Source organism: Seriola lalandi, unplaced genomic scaffold (assembly GCF_002814215.2).
Source record: "Seriola lalandi dorsalis isolate HSWRI2012SDOR001 ecotype SW California unplaced genomic scaffold, Sedor1 jcf7180002054326, whole genome shotgun sequence".
Lineage (NCBI taxonomy): Eukaryota > Metazoa > Chordata > Actinopteri > Carangiformes > Carangidae > Seriola > Seriola lalandi.
The window spans coordinates 842,574-860,456 of record NW_019524879.1 but is presented as its reverse complement, the minus strand read 5'-3'; the positions used below and the strand labels follow the sequence as shown (position 1 = coordinate 860,456).

The following is a 17,883-nucleotide window of genomic DNA, read 5'->3' as shown; positions in this document are numbered from 1 at the left end:
GTCATTTCTCATACTTGTAAAATACGACAGTGGCGAAAGAAGACCCGTCATTACAGTTCTTTATTAAATCAAACTATTAATGAATGTTATATGGTTTCCACTAGCAGCACTGAGAAGAATCCAGTTAAGATCATCTCTGAAGTACTGAAACAGACAGTGATTTAGATGATTTAGATGACATAACAGTGTGCACAGAGAAATCCACTTTTATCTATGAAGATACAGAGGTTTGGGTTTGCCATTTAAAACAAAACAAGTACATGTCGTCATTGTTATTGTTACACTGCTCCAATAACAGTCTACCAACTTTCAAACTGAGCAAAGTGGTAATCAAATGTTATCACCTGCCTTATTTAAATAGCTGTCTGCATGTTTTGATGCATGCATATCAATGATCTCTGAGAGCAACAGTAAAACAACCTGAGCTGAGCGGAATCAACATAAAAACAACTATATTACATTTATCATAACTCTCCTCAAGTGCATGCAAAAACTAAAGTACTGCTTCTCTAGGACAGAGATTTATAAAGCCCAATGCTTACTTAATTTCACCTAAATAATTGTTAACAGCATCTACATTAGTCTGTAAACATTGTGACTTAATACATAGTGCACGCCACATAAGCTATTTGTGATAAAAAAGCAACTTTGATTTGTTACCTTTGAGGTTAATTTCTCACCGTAAACAACTGTTTTAAAATCATGGAGAAACAGATTCAAAAGTGCTAGCATTTTAAGTATGAGATGATACAAATCTGTATTGAAAATAAAGATTTTATATTTTTCTTATCGTGCATTTCTGTATCAATCATGATGAGGTGCTAACAAACGATGAGGAACAAATACACTATTTAACAAATTCTTTTAACTGAATGGTCGTATGGCTTAAAGGCATCTCCTGCTTAATGATACTTCTTATGGATCCACATCTTCCCGCTGAGATCCTGTGGTCAGTCTTACTGTTTTGACTTTGGGCTGTAGAACTGAATGATAGCGTACTTGCCACTGGTCATCCAATCTGGATCTTGGGAGGTGAGTTTCTCCCCTTGGCCCAACTGCAGACCGACCTGAACATTGGCCTTGAGAGTCCTCAGGCTACACAGTGGCGCAGGCCCAAAACCTCGTAGTGCAGAATCAAAGCCCACTGTGTGGTCCCATTCCCTGTCCCCAGTCAGCTTCCTGTAGTTCAGATCACCTTTGAACAGCAACAGGTCTGCTCCCTGCAGGGTCGCGAACAGGTCAGGAGCATCAGTTGCCATGTCACAGAATTCATGGGGCTGTGTCCAGAAAGGATGATCATGATAGGACCACACACACTCCTTCAGGTAACTCTGCCACTGGACACCACTCTTGGACATCCACTTGTGATTGGCTGCCATGGTCTGTCGGATGGTCCACTGAAAATCGTTAGCTGTGACGTCAGAGACAAACCACGGGATGGATTTGCCATGAAAATGGATTTCACGTGCGAGGCCAGAGGAAACCAGGAAATCTGCTAAGACCAAGTCAGTGACTAACTCAAAGCCAGCATTGTCTAGTACAATGTCCACTCTGCCTGCAGTGATTTTCCCTGACTGTCCTGGCCTTTGGGCAGAAAGAAGAGTTGACCATACCATGTTGGAGTCATCCACCAAGATGAAGGATTGTAGGCTGCTGAGGGAATCTATTGGACTGGTCTTCTGTGAGTTCTCTTGGCCAGCAGATATAGACAGGTCACACTTGTTCCCCCACAGAGAAACCTAGGAGCAGTCAAATAATAAATATGAATTGCCCAATAAGCAGTTTATGTTGAATAATATATATCTGTAGTACACCATTTATTTTGTTTAAATAATCCTTCGGAATGTCACACTGGATTCTACATCAAGTGTAGATAATAATCCACCATAGCTCAACAGGCACAACACAATTTTAACCCACTACTAATCAACCCCACACATGCTACGTCAAACAGACTGATGGACTAAAGTTGACTAATTGATGAAAACCCTGAGCCTAATCGCATGATGGATAAGTGCAGAATCATATTATGTCTTGCTTCGAACCCCAACATGGGTTCACCATCACTATTAGGCTTGATTATATAATATAAATATTCTAAATAAAAGAATGAAGTTAAACCTGATTATTTATTCAACTTGAGTGGAATGAGAAATATGGAAAAGGAATGCATGAATTTGTTTTTACTGATTCATTCAAAGGTCACTAAACATTTTTCACTTGGCTGTGAAGTACTAAGAGAGAATTGAAGATACTGACCAGTAGTAGTTTGTTGAAATGCTCAAGCAGCTGATTTTTAGACAGCTCTTCTCTTCCTTTGTTGATGCCCTCCAAGTATGTACACAAGGTCATTACAGCCTGCTGAGACTCAAAAAAGCTCTGAGTCTTTCCGTCATTAAAGACATCGTAGTCACTGATGGGAGGACTGCAATAAAAACAAATAAAATCAAAACCGAAGGAGAACTAGTGTACAATATAAAGAAACAAAGAAAGCTGAATTTACTTCTCTAAGACTGGGCAACATATCAATACTTTCATTTTTTATCATTTACCAAATATTGTAATTGTTAATAGTGTAATTTCCTTGAAGAATTATTTTAACAATGAGAACAATGGCACTCAAATTTGCAGTATGACGTAAAAATATAAAGAAATTACTAGGGCAGATTTTCCAAGAATGATTTCAGGACAACTGAGAGTGAAAGCAGATCTTGATCTCTGATCATTCTCCACATCATAAATTGCCATTGCTTTGCACATCCCATAAAAAAAAACTTGTCCTGTGTTTATGCCTATCCAAACAAAAATAACAATATATTGCACAGTCCAAAAGACACATAAGCAAAAGCAGGAAACAGAGCAGCAACAGATTCCCTTAAATGCTTCTCACTTGAGCCAGAGGGCCTCCTGTATCCTACGGTACATGTAGCACTCCACATAAAGCCATGGAGACTTAAACCAGCTGACCGACTCCTGGTCTCCATGCAATCCCTGGTGTCTCTGCAGGTACTGGTTCCAGGACTCTGTGTCTTGCAGGCCATCTGTCAGTGCTAGTATTGGCTTATCAGTTTGCAGCTCATTCCTCATCTTAGACAGCAGAGATATTGTTTGCTTCTCTGCCTGGATACCCTCCTGCGTGAAATTAAAGAGGAAACACAAGCAAGACCAAATTCAGATTTTCAAATGTGCCTCATAATTCAGGATGTAGTTGAAGAAAACAACTCGAATGATACTAGTGAAAAACAATTCTTACCTCTCCATATTCTTCAAAGAACTTGTTTTTGTTGCGATGTATAGTGTCTATAACTTTAGTCAGGATGGTTGGCAATCTGTCTTTTACAGTGAAATAGGCAAATGACCTGTAGAGACACGATATACCCTTTAATGTCACATAGCCACTTCTCGATACTGGAGCAGGTGCATGCACCAGTAAGCTAGCCAGCTAATTAGCAAGGTGTTACTCATTATTTTTGCAAACCTTTCGGCTGCAAAAATGCTACTTGCAAGTATAACGGTGCTGTCGTCGTGAACAAATATATTTGCTTTAAGTTTACTGAGCCTGTTAGCAAAGAGCTAATGCTACTGCTGGTTTTAACACGACAGTCCTAACGTTATGAAGCCGTTTTGAAACAGCTGTGTAGTTATACACGTTACTTAACATCGTGACAAAGTAGTTAAATCAACTGTCAACATACCCAACCACTTTCGCAGACAGTGAAGGGGGAACTCCGTGCACAGTTTGATCGGCCGCCATCATTGTAGCAGTGGGAGACAGTCCGAATTCAAACTTTATCGATAAAATGTCCAGGACAAGACAAAGTCTAGGGATCTGCTTTAGGCTTGAAGGCGGTGTGAAACGTTTACTTATCTGTGGCCGTGACACCGTGACGCTGATTACATCAAGCTCAACTTCCTCTGTTTCTGAAAACAAATATTTTACATTTTAATATTTCTTTCCTGGGTCCCTGCAGACGATTTTATCTAGGACACGGTGCTACCATCTAGCGGTCAATATGTAAACTGCAATGTCGGCATGTTGTGTGTTCAGTGCTCATGCCTGTTGTTACTGCCATTATATTTCAAAGATGCCGAACCCTGCCGTGTTTAATTTCTTGCGACTGACTTTCTGTACCCTCAGTCTTAAAGATTTCAAAGTGGGTTCTCTCTAAGGTGAATCAGAGTCCCACGCACTGCTGCATTGCGCATGGCATTTGCCGCAGCACCCCGAGCATCCCTCGTTGTCCAGGGCAACGGTCGTCATGGAGACATTGATTTGCCCTATCAACCCTTGGAACCCCCACCCCCATCCCCACAAGGCGTTTTGGCGGGAAAAGGAGGGGTAGAGTATGATTTTGGTAAAGGAAATCAGTTCTCTAGTGAGTCCCTGCTCCATACACATATACATACGTAATGTATAGTGAGCACAGCATGGTCAAGTCATATGTATTTTTAACATAGCCTGAGTTTATGATGTATGTTATAGTACTCTCCAAATTGCATGTATTTATGTTGCAGTGAGGCTGCTTGTGCCTATTTTCTTTGCAAAATGGCTGAGAAGACTGTTTTTTCTGCTTTAACCTCTTTTTTTTTTGCTTCTCAGTTTCCACTCCAATATGAAGGCCTAAAGCAAGAGGATAAAACACCACCCTGCGCTTCAAGAAGGCCTACCCCATGACAAAATGAGAGCACAGGCAGCAAGGGTTGGGGTTGGGAACCGGGACGGGCTCTCGGCTCTTGATTCTCTTTTTGAAGAACATGACCAATTGATTGGCTGCACCCACGATTACTAGGCTGGAAAAATACGCATAACAGTTAATTCTGGCGGTGTTTTTTCCCCTCGCTCAGATCAGCCCCGGTCACTATGGGAACACGGCGGGCCGTTGTCAGGATGTGGGGTCCTTGGGAGTGGGAGTCCAGCTGCGTCCACCTCCGGTGTTCATCCACCGCCGGCCTCCCATCCCCCCGCCGGGCCCCAGCCTGGCCGGATCTGTTTTTCCAAACCGAGAGAGGATTGACTCACCACTCCGGTTTCAAAACAGGCCATGAACCGGGTGGGGGAGGGCGGCAGTTAACGTTAAAGGCCCTGTTTAAACAGGTGTTTCAGCTCACCACACAGTCGCATGCAACAGCTGGCTTACAGAGTATTTCATTTGTTATGCGTAAAGTTGCTTGAAGATATGCAATGACGTCAGGGTCGGCAAAATCAGACGCCAATCTCGCTGTTCTTTTTTTTTTTTTTTTTTTTTTTACGTTTTAAGCAATTTCATGCAGACTGTACTGCTGGTTTCAAAAATGCATCTTTGCAGGAAAAATCAATTTAGTGGAAATCAGCGGCAGGGGAGTCATGTGAAAGTCCAGTCTGTATCTCTATTGAGTAAGCTGTTCTGTGAAGAAAAAGTTAAAAATGATTAGAAAAAAAAGAGATAGGTCATAAGAAAAGCCTTATGAAAAGAGGCAGACAGGAGTACCTAATTTTTCTGAATGGTAGAGCATTATATACAAATCTATTGACTAGAATGTATTGATTTTAATGATGAAAAACATTGAGCTGTTGTGCTTATCTGCTTCTTTCAATAACCCCCTACTGTGGGCCTTTCAGCAAAGTAAACATGCTTTTGTTTTGCTGTCATTACCCTCTACTATCTACCACTGGTCTCAATCTATGTTTTGTTTGTGAAACATTTTGTTCTCCCACAGGCCTAGGTTTTTATTAGCTTATTAGTTTTAGCAACATTGAGGACAGGATCAGATCTAGCTCTGTTTGTTGACTGGACAGAGACTTGTAGGTCCCCAGGCCCTGTTTCATAGACATTTCTGTCCCCTCCCATGTCTTCCGTCTCCTCTTACAGACTCTCCTCCCATTCTCTGCCTGCCCAACAAGCATTTTCAGATAGCTAAAACTTGCTTAGTCTGGTCCTTCTGTGGACTCCCTGTCCTAAGACAGAAACACAACTCTGTAATGACAGGTCTGGAAAAAAGTGGTGTTTACACTGGGACAACATCCACCAACTCACTGATGACAAAATATTGATGAGACTCCAAAGTGCATTTGTGAAAAGGTCCTTCTATGTCCTGTGCCACTGCACAGGCAATCCGTGGTTGAAATCCATTTCCAAGATATCCACTCCGTCCCTTTACTGGTACCTCTTGCTGTTCAAAAATTGATTTCCCAAAGACCATTGAGTGTATCAGATCCCAGACAGTTTTGACAGGCAACTGTTTGTTGCAATCACAAAATAATGGCTGTAACTCAAGAGCTCATTCAGGGCCTGCAACAAGCTGGAGTAAATACTTCTTTAAGTCTTTGAGTCTGAAAAATTGTATTTACTGTTGGTGTGACTGGGTTATTAAAGGTTATTCAACCTACAGGGGGTTCTTGATACGGTTTATAGTGTGTATGCAGGTCTGACATTGATTGGGTATGGTATGCAATGTTGAACCCAGATTAGAATATATACACTGGTATTGCTTACAGTAGCAGCATTTGAGTCAAAGTTTGTAGATATTGGTAACAGCTAGCTTTCTCTGTCATTATTTGCACTCTTTTTAATAGCTTCTTGGACATGAGCTTCACAAATTAAATTAAGGACTGCCCATACAGCAGATAACCTGACAACAAAACGCTTACAAACTACAAACCAGTATTTACCAGTGACCAGTATAATCTGGTATAAATGGTCAAATATATCTCAAATCTGTTTTCATTATTTTGTGTCATACAGTTCATAATAGTTCATAAAGTTGTGTGGGAATTGGTTGATACATTTGTAAAACAAAATGGATGTATATTTCAACAGCAACAACTTTCCAAAGAGGAGGGAGTGTGTGGGTTTTGCCTTATTTTGCAGAGAATTCAATTCCAGCTTCCACAGGTAGCCCAAGAGTAAAATAAAAGCCTTATCAAGGGTGAATCCAAACTGTCCTCTAAAAATAAAACAAATGTTAAATCAGTCATCTATCCTTTTAAATCTAAAGTTTATACAAAACTCTTTGCAACTTCCTCAGACTATAAATTGTGACATATAAACTTTCCTTATTTTATCACTTAATATGGATTTCACATCAGTAATTGAAATTATGATCTCAAAGGCAAAGAAAAAAGCCCAGATTTACTTTGATACAAAAGCTCCCTGAAATAGTTTACAGAAATAAAAACATTTATTTATTTATGGTAATATTTCAACGGTGATTATGTGTTTTGACCATATTTTGTAGTATGGTTTTATCTCCTTGTATCACATAATTTGTGTTACTTAGTTATAAAGGATTCAAAAAGGAAGAAGTCATTTGCTATTCATGTAGATTTTCAACCATAAGTTAGGAATATTTTAATATTTGTGTTAGTAAAGCTAAATAGCCTTGTTTTGATACACTTTCAAAGCCTAATGAAAATATTGTAAATGTAGCTAAGTAGTTGCTAACATTAAATATTTGTATACCTCCTTTAAACTTTGAATCTTTAACAACATCAACTTTGGAGCTTCAACAAAAAAAAAAAAATGCAAATGTGAGACGACTGCAGGCAAACAGTGTTATTTCAGTGAGAGACGGTGAGGGACAGTTTGTTTTTTGTTTAACGTGTCGTTAACGGCAGAGACACAATGATTAACTACCACACGATGAGTCAACATAGCTGTTAGCCGTTTATGTTCGACCTCACCGGCTGTCAAAAAGCTGGCTAGCGGGGGTTGATCTCACGGCGGTTACACAGTGCGGGAAATTAACGTTAACTCAACCGCCCCTTTGCTCAACGGATTTTTACAACGGCCGTTTTTTTGGCTGGTTTTTACCCACAGTCATGTGATTGTAACGTAAAACCCCTAACCGGAAAACACCGACGGACGACCCTCTCCGCCGCCAACGAATGCAGCGTTTGCAAGGAACAGTACAAGCTGCTGCGAGCCCAGAGAGGACGGACGAGTCCCCGGTAACAAACAAACAACGGCGACACGGCAAACTCCACGGAATTAAGCAGAGTGCAGGTACGTTTGTTTAAAGCTACATACTCACCCACTCGTTCACTTGCAGTGTTACGTTATTTGGCTACTTGTGTACGTTTTGGCTAACTGTAATTGTCACGGGGAAGTTAAAAGAGACGCGTTCGTGACCAGCCCCATCCCCCTTGCGTCTCTCGCTCTCTTTCCCTGCGTGTGTGTTGTCTGGGCGCGCCCGCGTGCGTGTATGTCCGTTTTCTCGCGCTAGCAGTAGCAACCGAGAGACCCGAGGCAGAGGCAGGAGTCAGTGCATGCGCGCTCGTTTTTGTGTGCCCACTGTAGAAGGCTTTACGTACTTAGCCGCTATTTTCTATTAGCATTATTGAACAGTTTTATTCCAGTATTGTGTTTACCTCCCTCCCATGCCTCACTCACAGGCGGTTTTAACGGTGAATAACAGAAAATTTCACTACGGAAGTAACTGGTCCACGTGTCTACATCACATCAGGGGCGGTGCTTTATTGTTGCAAACAAGTTAGTATTGATTGACACATGGTACTATGGCTAACTCACTGGATCATATGAATTAAAACCGGCCAATTTTGGCTGAATAATAGTTCCGTTTTTTATTTTTATCTCTGTCATGCCAAACATCTGGCCCATCCCACATGGGATTTCAAGACTCCGCGGTTATACTAAACATGCATCTTCCGGAAACACATAGACATTAGCAAATTAGCAAAAAAAAGTTACAACATAGTAAGTACTGCTATATTCTTTCAAATAACATTCACGCGAAGGAAAAAACAGAAAGATCTGCTATATATCTACAGTTAATCCTGACATTAAAATTTCTCATATGTGAACAGCCACCTCTGCCTTTGCACATCATCTATATTCACAAAATTAGAATCTGTTCCGAGTAAAAAGGACAATAGGAAACCACATTAAACAAATTTTATATATAATTCACTCAGCACATTGTACAAATCCGTTTTCCTCTGCCAAACTGACATACCATCCTGTTTCAACCACAAGTGGTAAAATTCCAGATCTCAGCTGGGCACATAGAGATCTTTGCTTTTTAGATAAATTATACTCTGTACCATATAAATTTTCTATCATCCCTAAATGTACTCAGTTTTGGTTGTGTCCATATACAAGTCTGCTTCCTTTACTCTGAACAAACACAGATTCTCTGAATACACTTTTGTTTTTGTTGTATTGTTTTTCTGAATTGTAGCATTCAGGCACACATTCATACTACCTTTTCAGAAAACTGAAAAGACCTGTGTGGCCACCATCTTGCTGATGCTCTGTGGCTGATCTGGAGGCAAACCATAGTTTCTGGGGGTAGCACTAAACTAGCCTTTCTTGAACAATATAATTCAAGCAATAAGTCATTATGGAACATGCCATTCAAACAACTGTGCTGTAATCAACTTAAGGAACATAGAGGTGGCAATTAGAGCTGAAATAATCAGTAGATTAATCAATTAGTCTATCAAGAGCCATATAGTAACTATTTTTTGTTATTTCACATGTGGTTTTCAGAGCTGAAAACCTAATCAAAATTTAAAGTGCATTAAAAAAAAGATGTTCAGCTTACCATAATCCTAATATTATTTATCTTCAATAGCTGCTACAGCTCTAGTGAGTTATAATGAACGAATAGCAACACAGCACATGAATCGGTGCAAGATTTAATGAAAATGTATATTGTCTGTCATATATATTAGTATGGTGGAGGGAAGGGGAGAAGGGGTGCACTCAGTTGCCAGTTCATGAGGTACATGTACTGTGGATACAACTAACAGCTCTGCAGAAAAATCCTATTGTCAAGAAGGTTATGATGTTTTAGAGAGGTGTTGGTTCAACCTATGTTGGTACTGTTAAATTGTATTGTCTTGTATTGAATTTCTTAGGGGTTTAACAATTCTCAAAGCCTATGGTTCGGCTCGATTTTTGAAACACGTTTTGGTTCATAGCTCGAGTTTTTGTTTTTAATTGGGGGGCCAAAATGCTCCCACACTGCTGACTTGAAAGTGCCTCAGGGGGCTGCATGAAACGAAAAATGAGTTTTGTTACAAGTAACGTAATGAGAGCTCAACAGGCAGCGGGTTTGGGTGGGCAGGTAGTGTTTCGGTTCCATCTTTCGGTTTCAGAATCATTATTTGGTATTATTTAAATAGTTTTTATTGTTTTATAACCTGTAACTCTAACTGTTTATTCCAACCATTTCAATTGATTGACTGAAGCAATTTTTTTTTTATTATTATGATTTATAAACATTGTAGATACAACTGTAAATTAAAAAACAGCAGGCAAAATTGTGAATATGATTGTTTGAGTTAAAGAAATAGTTGTTGATTAATCAAGTAATCATTTCAGGTATAATTTTGGTTATCCTCCTTGATATAAATGGGGTTTTCAAAATATTATAAACCTCTCTTATTGTTACAGGACCACAAACTACAGCCTCGAAAATGACCCAAAAACGAATCAAAACCAGTTTAAAACAGTTTCAACAAAGGGAAACAAAGTGAACGTTATAGCTTTTATGAATTTGGGATTTATTGCAGAACTGTTGCATTAGAGTGAATTATTTATAGATGGGTGTACTTAATAAACTGGAAACTGAATGTAAATTAAGGTTGTGGGGGACTAGGGCATGGTTCATATTGTGTCTGCTGTTGCTGTACCCCCCTTGCACAAGATGCGGAAACCTAGCCTTTTCCTGGAGTGGTGCAGTGCCAGCATCTTTGCACTCTGACCTCTGTTGATGAAATACATATGTGTAAAGGGCTGTTTGAGTGTTTTTATACGGTGTGGAGGTACCGAGAACTGAAGAATTCTCATCATCTTCTGTCTTTATACATTTCTTTGTCTGTGTGGGGTGGAGAAAGTGTTGGAGAAAGGACAATCACCCTGCCCAGCCCGTGCTGTTTCCCTTCTCCACTGAAAGGGGGTAGAACCAGTTCTGCCTTAAGAATGTGTGCCGACACCCATAACCCTGATCATGTGATGGCCCGAAGCCCTCATAGTCCTCCGGTGACCTTTGAGGTCAACAATACCTATATCATTGGTCACCAGAAATCATGGAGCTCTTAAACATTGAGATTGGGGATGGATGGAGGATGTGGCCTCCATCAGAACCAAATCATGCGTGTGGTGTTCCTCAATGTTTTCAGTGCATAGACAAGAACTGCAGAGATAATAAACCCTGCTTTACTCACTGCCTTCAGGCTCTCTCACTGACATTCGGTGGCCATCCTCTGTAGCTCAACTGTAAAAGCCTGATGTTGAAGTCAATTAAAGTTACTATTAAAGCAGGACGAACAAATGACACAATAGAGGTGTACATAGAATAGATTTTTCCCTATACCATTGGCATTGTAATCTTTCCTAGAAATCTGACAGTTATACATTTATTTACTATATTTATAAGGCTATGTGTTATTCCATTTAAGGGATTATGTGAGATTATAGTCTGTAAATTGTCATAACAGGTCAATAGGGAACTAAAATGGTTTTAAAACTATTAAGGCAATCTGTACAGGAAGCAGCCGGATGACTGTGGTTGTGGTTTCTATTTAAAAAAAAAAATGCTGTTCATAGTTTATTTAAAACAAGACTATTTTTAATATCTAATGTCCTCAAAAATTTGAATTCACAAATAACTTGTTTTAACTCTTACCATTTCAATACGTGTCCAAATACTTACTACTGCAATGCAATGAACAAAACAGACCAACATGTTTTTAGTTTTTCAGAGCCATACCATTAATTGGTATCATTTTCTGTTTCGTTTGTGTTGGGCAAATTGTCTCTTGTGTCACAAAATAATTCTTCACTGTTGTGTAGAGTTAGCCTTTACAAGGTCGTTAGATCACCCCTGTCAGCCCGACTGTCTGTGGTCACAATAAACTCTGGTCTCCTTCCAGACAGGAAACTCATTGCTGTGTGTGTGTGTGTGTGTTTGTGTGTGTGTGTGTTCGTCTTTGTGCAGGTTGAAGAATGGAGTTGGCCAACCATGGTCTTATCCTGCTGCAGCAGCTTAACGCTCAGAGGGAGTTTGGCTTCCTGTGCGACTGCACTGTGGCTATAGGAGATGTCTTCTTCAAAGCCCACAAAGCCGTCCTCGCTGCCTTCTCCAACTACTTCCGAATGCTCTTCATTCACCAGGACAGGTACAGGAGGAATGAAGTAACACTGATAACACTGGTCACATCACAAAATTTGTCTTGTTCCAAATTCTGATGCCAAAACTTACATGTCAAAATAACATTGACTTGTTCTCATGTTGTCAAACACAGAAGGAGTTTTTTTCTCTGTACTTGAGCACTGGGCTGTATCTAAATCTTTTTAGTGTGATGACCCACAAGTAATGTCATTGTTCATCAGTGGATCGGATTGAAGTGACAAATTGGAGGCTCTGTAAGGGGATTAAGTGAAAAACATATATATGTTTCCCCAACAATGTGTGATGATTCCTCCACTGAGCTCACTGCATCCAAGATTTAACCATGTGTAGGTTTTCAACAATCCATGACCAATAACTTCCTTAAATTGTCTTCATGTAGTAAAGAAATTATCAGCAATCACATCTTTTATTGTCCCTTTCTGTTGAAAGATGAAACCTGTATCAACCAGTGCTGCCATTGATAATACACAACATTGTCTAAGATTATCAAACGATATCATTTGTCACTAGTTGACTGTTATGTGTTTGTTTTTCAGTGACTGTGTGCGCCTGAAGGCTGCTGACATACAGCCAGACATCTTCAGCTACCTCCTCAACCTGATGTACACAGGCAAGCTTGCACCCCAGCTGATAGACCCTGCACGGCTGGAGCAGGGGGTCAGATTCCTGCATGCCTATCCACTCTTGCAGGAGGCCAGCCAGTCTGTGTATTCACACCCTGAGCACAGCATCAACCTCTCCACCTCCCTTTATGGCATCCAGATCTCCGACCAACAGGTTGCGCTGTCAGCCCGACTGCCAACTCGACGGCAGCTCTCCTCGCCTTTTGATGTCGAGCAGCTCGTCTCAGAGGGGAAGTATCCATCCACACCAGCTGTCACAGCTTCATACGCAAACTCCTTACCGTCCAAGCTAGCTTCCTCACCCCCAGACATGGAGGCCTCAACAAGTGGCACCAAGCCTACATCTGAGGAGGGGGTAACCGACCTGCTAAGTGCAGGCGGTTCCTCAGCCAGTGCCATCCTCCATGTAAAGCCCAGCATCATGAAGAGGAGTTCCTCCTTTAGGAAGCATTACTCGTGTCATCTGTGCAGGAGCCGATTCAACCAGAGATGCCTGCTGAGAGAGCACCTCCTGCAGCACACCCAGGGTCTTCAGCAGCCCCCAACTGAGCCCAGTAATGCACTCTCACCGGTCATGGCTGGAGAACAGAGTGTGCTAGAGCTAGAGGGGGTCCTTAAGGGAATCAAGCAAGGGTCAATTGCCCTGGCTGCAACTACAGCAGTCGAGATAATCAGTGACAGCGAGCAAACGCCTGTTTCAGGTACCAACTCGGACTCTCCCCGAGCAGAGGTGTCCACATCCAGCTGGGGATTGGGGGGGTTAAATTCTCAGGCAGACACACCACCTCCATCAGACATTGCGGACATCGACAACCTGGAGAGTGCCGACTTGGACCGGGAAGTGAAGCGGCGGAAGTATGAGTGCTCCACCTGTGGGCGCAAGTTCATTCAGAAGAGCCACTGGCGCGAACACATGTACATCCACACAGGAAAGCCCTTCAAATGCAGCGCTTGTGGCAAGAGCTTCTGCCGGGCCAACCAGGCGGCCCGCCACGTGTGCCTGAACCAGGGAGCCGACACCTACACCATGGTGGATCGACAGAGCATGGAGCTGTGCACTGCAGGCGACGACAACAGCCAGATGGAGGCGATGTTCTTGGGCTCGTCGAAGCCTTACAAGTGTAACATTTGTGCAACCACCTTCTCCAGTCCCAATGAGGTGATCAAACACCTGTGCTTCACCCAAGGGGGGTTAGTGGGACTGCAGGGAAACACAGGGGCAGGGATCCTGCTCAAACGTGAAGAGTTTTCCAAAGATGAAGGCTCTGATTTGTCCAACTCTGGCACCCCACTAGAACCCATAAAGACTGAGGAGATCCTTGTGGAGTAATGCCAAAACTGTGTCCTTTTTAACATGTATGTTTATTTTCTAAATTATGGTTAATACGTAAGCTAAAGTTAGTCAGGGTATGTATGTTGGAGGTTCTCAATCTACTTAATTTTTTTTTTTTTAACCCTGTGACAAAAAGCAAATAGCCTATAGCTCTCAGGAGTCCAAACCAACATCATTAGAAAGCAAATAAAATTAACATTCGGCTCAAGGATAAGTTAAATACCAATGAGGGAGAGGAAGTGACTATTACTTTGTTTCATTTCATCATTTTACTATTGGCGTACATCGGTTTTAGACTCTTGTGTCAGTCTGTACCATATTGTTTTTTCTTAAGCACCACCATTGTGGTGAAACTGCACAGGCAAACTTTCAGTGTAAAAAGGAAGAGGAAGCTGAGATTTCCGGAGGGCAAAGCATGTTATGAGATGAGTTGGCTGTGCTCGATCTGAGGAGGAGAAAGAAGTGGTAACTACTAACAGTCTGTTTGTACATGGTCATAAACGAGAGGCTGATTCTGCAGATCAGGTACAGATTATAATTCCAGCTAAAAGCACACAGAATATTCAGACCTGAGACAATCTGTGCTCTTTTATTTTTGAGCTGACACCCGATATGCAGGAAAGTGCATTTGTCTTCCATTTATGTTTTGGCTCAGCAGAATCTTGAAATGTAATGTTATGACCGTTAATTGCTCCCTTCTCTGCAACCATATAGATGTTTATTCTGTATTTTGTTGAAGTGTGGTTATGGTCCTTGTCTGATTGCAGCATATAAAAGCACAATTGCTAGACATAATAAGAGTTAGACCAAAAACTGGTCATATCACAAGCAAGAGCCGTCATTGTGTTTACAGTTGTGCCACTTTGATTATTTTTTTAATTTCTCATTTTTACCTGTTATGTTGTATAACTCTTTGGTTACTGACTGAAGAAACAATATGTCCCATCCAGACACACATACCTTCATAGGAGGCTGTCCTGTACAATATTGTACATCTCGTCTATGTTATAAGTTGCTTGAATCTACTCCTAAAAGCCCTTAAATTTAGTTCAACATGCTTTTCTAATTTTATATACAGTGCTATATTTACAAAGGATACATTATATTGCAAAGGTGTATGTATATTAGTAGACGAATAGCTTTCAAAATAGAAATACATTTGGTTTAACAAAAGTTTATGTATTAGGGATGGGCATGATGAATTAATTTTTAATCTCTTCAAGATGTTAGGTAAAATCTGAGCTTGATTTTCATTGTATGAGCTTTTAAAAATATGTTATAATTAAAATTATTCACAATTTTACATCCCCTTTGCCATTGCCAAACTTATACTAATTGCTAACCTGACTCATTTTGTGCAAAGGGAAACATTTTCTCTATATTGTAGATTAATAATATTGTAGACCTTCTGACATTTATATTTGTTGTATAAGTTTGTTCAAATCAGAAAATATAAGTAGCGGTTGCAAAAATAGTCATTTATTAAAAAAAACAAAAAACAAAACAAAAAAATGTGTGGGTGAAAATATGCAGATGAACATGTTGAAACGTGTATGATGTAGCGGTTTAGAGCAGTAGAGTTTGACTGTTTCACTCAGGCAAGTGTGACATTGTGACAGAGAGAGTTGCCTTTTAAAAAGATGTTTGCAAGAAATATAACAGTGATAACTCTGTATAGCAGACTGTCTGGACAAACGTATGGAAATATAACAGAAAAGGTGCCATTTATTATAACTTAACAGCAACATCAAATCTTTGGGATAACGAGCATTTTCTGTGTACTACTGATGACTGCAAGTTGTGAAAAATATTTACGTACATGTCCAATAAATGTGAAGCAAGCAAAGTGAGAAGGCAGTTATATAATTTATCATGTCAGAACATGTCAAGTGTGAAAATTCAGCTCCAGTAGTATAATTTTAACAGTAGCAGTGAGCATCTGCTTTGGTTTCTCTGTTGCAAACCTGTGATTTAACTGAACCTAGAAGGATAACTTGAAATTTGATGTTTTTTTTTCTTGTACTTTCATATTTCATGATTCACAGTTCACTGGAGAGAGGCTTGTAAAATAGTCTCAGTATGATTATTGTTTCCTCCAGTAAGAAATGGATTCTATACTATTGTTATTAACTACTACAAAATTGCCTATTTTTTTTTGCTGCAAATGCTATAAAATAATCTTGTACGCAAATAAGTTTGGGATGTTGCCAATTTATCCAATTCATGAGGTTACAAAAACATGTCTTCCAATACTTCTGCAAGGCATCGAGTCTAATAATGTTAGTATCCTGTTATCCTATTTGCTGTGATCATCCTCGAGACCAGTTTAACAATTCACAAGATTTAATGATATAATTTGGAACATAACTTACCAGAGCTCATTAATGTGTTTTTTTTTTTTTTTTTTTTTTTTTTTTTTTTTTTATAAATATAGTCTTTGTTTATTGTTAATTGACCTATTTCTGTCTGTTTTAGCGTTTTAATAATTTTCTGAAAAAATGCCCATCCCTAGTACGTTTAATATGCGTTGTTTTCTGTCTTTATTTTGAGTCATTTTCACCCAGGCAGACTTTTCATCTTCAAGTTGTTTTTGTGACAGTGAGGATGAGGCCCAGCTGAAATTAGTTTTAAGTGGGATTTTTTTTTTTTTTCTTACTACTTTAAATCCTACTATGATAAGAATCGGTAAGCAGATGTTGCTTTGATGCAGTGAGCCCAGTGTTTGGCTAGATGGAGCTGTTTTTCTTTACTGTCTACTCAGGTCCGAAGTGAAGGGGAATTCTATCAAATTTGAACAGTGATATCTTTATTAATGTGGCTGTGTGGTTGCCAATTATAACCTTTTGAATATAAATCAATATTCTGTCATATTTTAGTTCACATAAAAACACAAATGTCTGTGAATTAATTCAATGTTACAAGTGTTTCGTATTGACTAACCGGGAAGGATTCTTGTTTGTGTCTTGTCTTGGCAATTGAAATGCTCTACTACTGACATTCATTTCTCAGAGCTAAAGTGATACACAGAAATATGTGCTTTATGAAAAGTTACAGTTGTAGTTGTTGTTCTGCAAGACCGGTCTTGTAACCTTGTAAGGTTTGTCTCTGTGTGTGTGTTTAAACATCTCAGTATCTCAGGAAGATGAGAAGTTTGACATTGTCTTTTCTGTCCACTGTTATTAATCAAAATGATCATTTCCACATTTGTGAGGACCCCCACCCATGATACTTGAGCGCACACAAAATTACCCCACTCTCCAGTGCCCATCTGACATCTACTGTGACCAGTCTGTGTTCTCAGGAATGTGAGTAATTTTCTGTATAAACATACCTTTTTTTTTTTGGTTGTTTTTTTTTCAGTGAAGAATGAACAATAAAAACATGTCTTTTTATAATTATGGATGTTTTTTGTCTTCTCTTTACTACATTACCGCATTACGAGAAATTCATCATTTATGTTAGGCTGGTAACGCTTTACTTACATAAGATAATGTTGCTACCAGCACACATTTGTTTGACAGTGTTTGTCAACAATTATAACTTCTCATTGGAAGACACATTTTATATTATTACAACTATGATTTACTTTCAGATCTGTTTATGCGCCAGCCCCAGATTCAGGATGCAGGAACAGGAAGAGTTATAGATGGTGACAAATACATTAATAAACACTTATATGTGCTTATAGTGTGTCATAAACCAGCTATTTATTAAAGGCTTATACACTCACTGATTATAAATGCTAAATGGTGGTGGTGGGAGGAGAAGGGGTTGACTTATTAAATAATA

General features: G+C 39.8%; 2 protein-coding genes across 4 annotated transcripts; one reads left to right on the top strand and one right to left on the bottom strand.

Moving 5' to 3' along the window:
• Positions 1-42: 42 nt before the first annotated feature.
• On the bottom strand, positions 43-8,163 carry dcph1 (damage control phosphatase 1). Of its 3 annotated transcripts, XM_087174197.1 has the most exons (6): positions 8,011-8,152; positions 3,696-3,921; positions 3,254-3,359; positions 2,891-3,132; positions 2,260-2,425; positions 43-1,739 (listed from the first exon to the last, which is right to left on the bottom strand). In XM_087174197.1, exons 2-6 carry the CDS (start codon positions 3,755-3,757, stop codon positions 957-959), a joined length of 1,359 nt encoding a protein of 452 aa, XP_087030323.1. In that variant the 5' UTR covers positions 3,758-3,921; positions 8,011-8,152; the 3' UTR covers positions 43-956. The 3 variants fall into 3 exon arrangements, with proteins under 3 accessions (XP_087030323.1, XP_023262831.1, XP_023262830.1); XM_023407063.2 differs by lacking the exon at positions 3,696-3,921 and having other exon boundaries at positions 8,011-8,163; XM_023407062.2 differs by lacking the exon at positions 8,011-8,152 and having other exon boundaries at positions 3,696-7,571.
• On the top strand, positions 7,595-17,489 carry zbtb2b (zinc finger and BTB domain containing 2b). The gene is made up of 3 exons (XM_023407061.2): positions 7,595-7,982; positions 11,944-12,124; positions 12,675-17,489. The coding sequence occupies exons 2-3, from the start codon at positions 11,952-11,954 to the stop codon at positions 14,089-14,091; spliced, it is 1,590 nt and encodes a 529-aa protein (XP_023262829.1). The 5' UTR covers positions 7,595-7,982; positions 11,944-11,951; the 3' UTR covers positions 14,092-17,489.
• Positions 17,490-17,883: the final 394 nt, after the last annotated feature.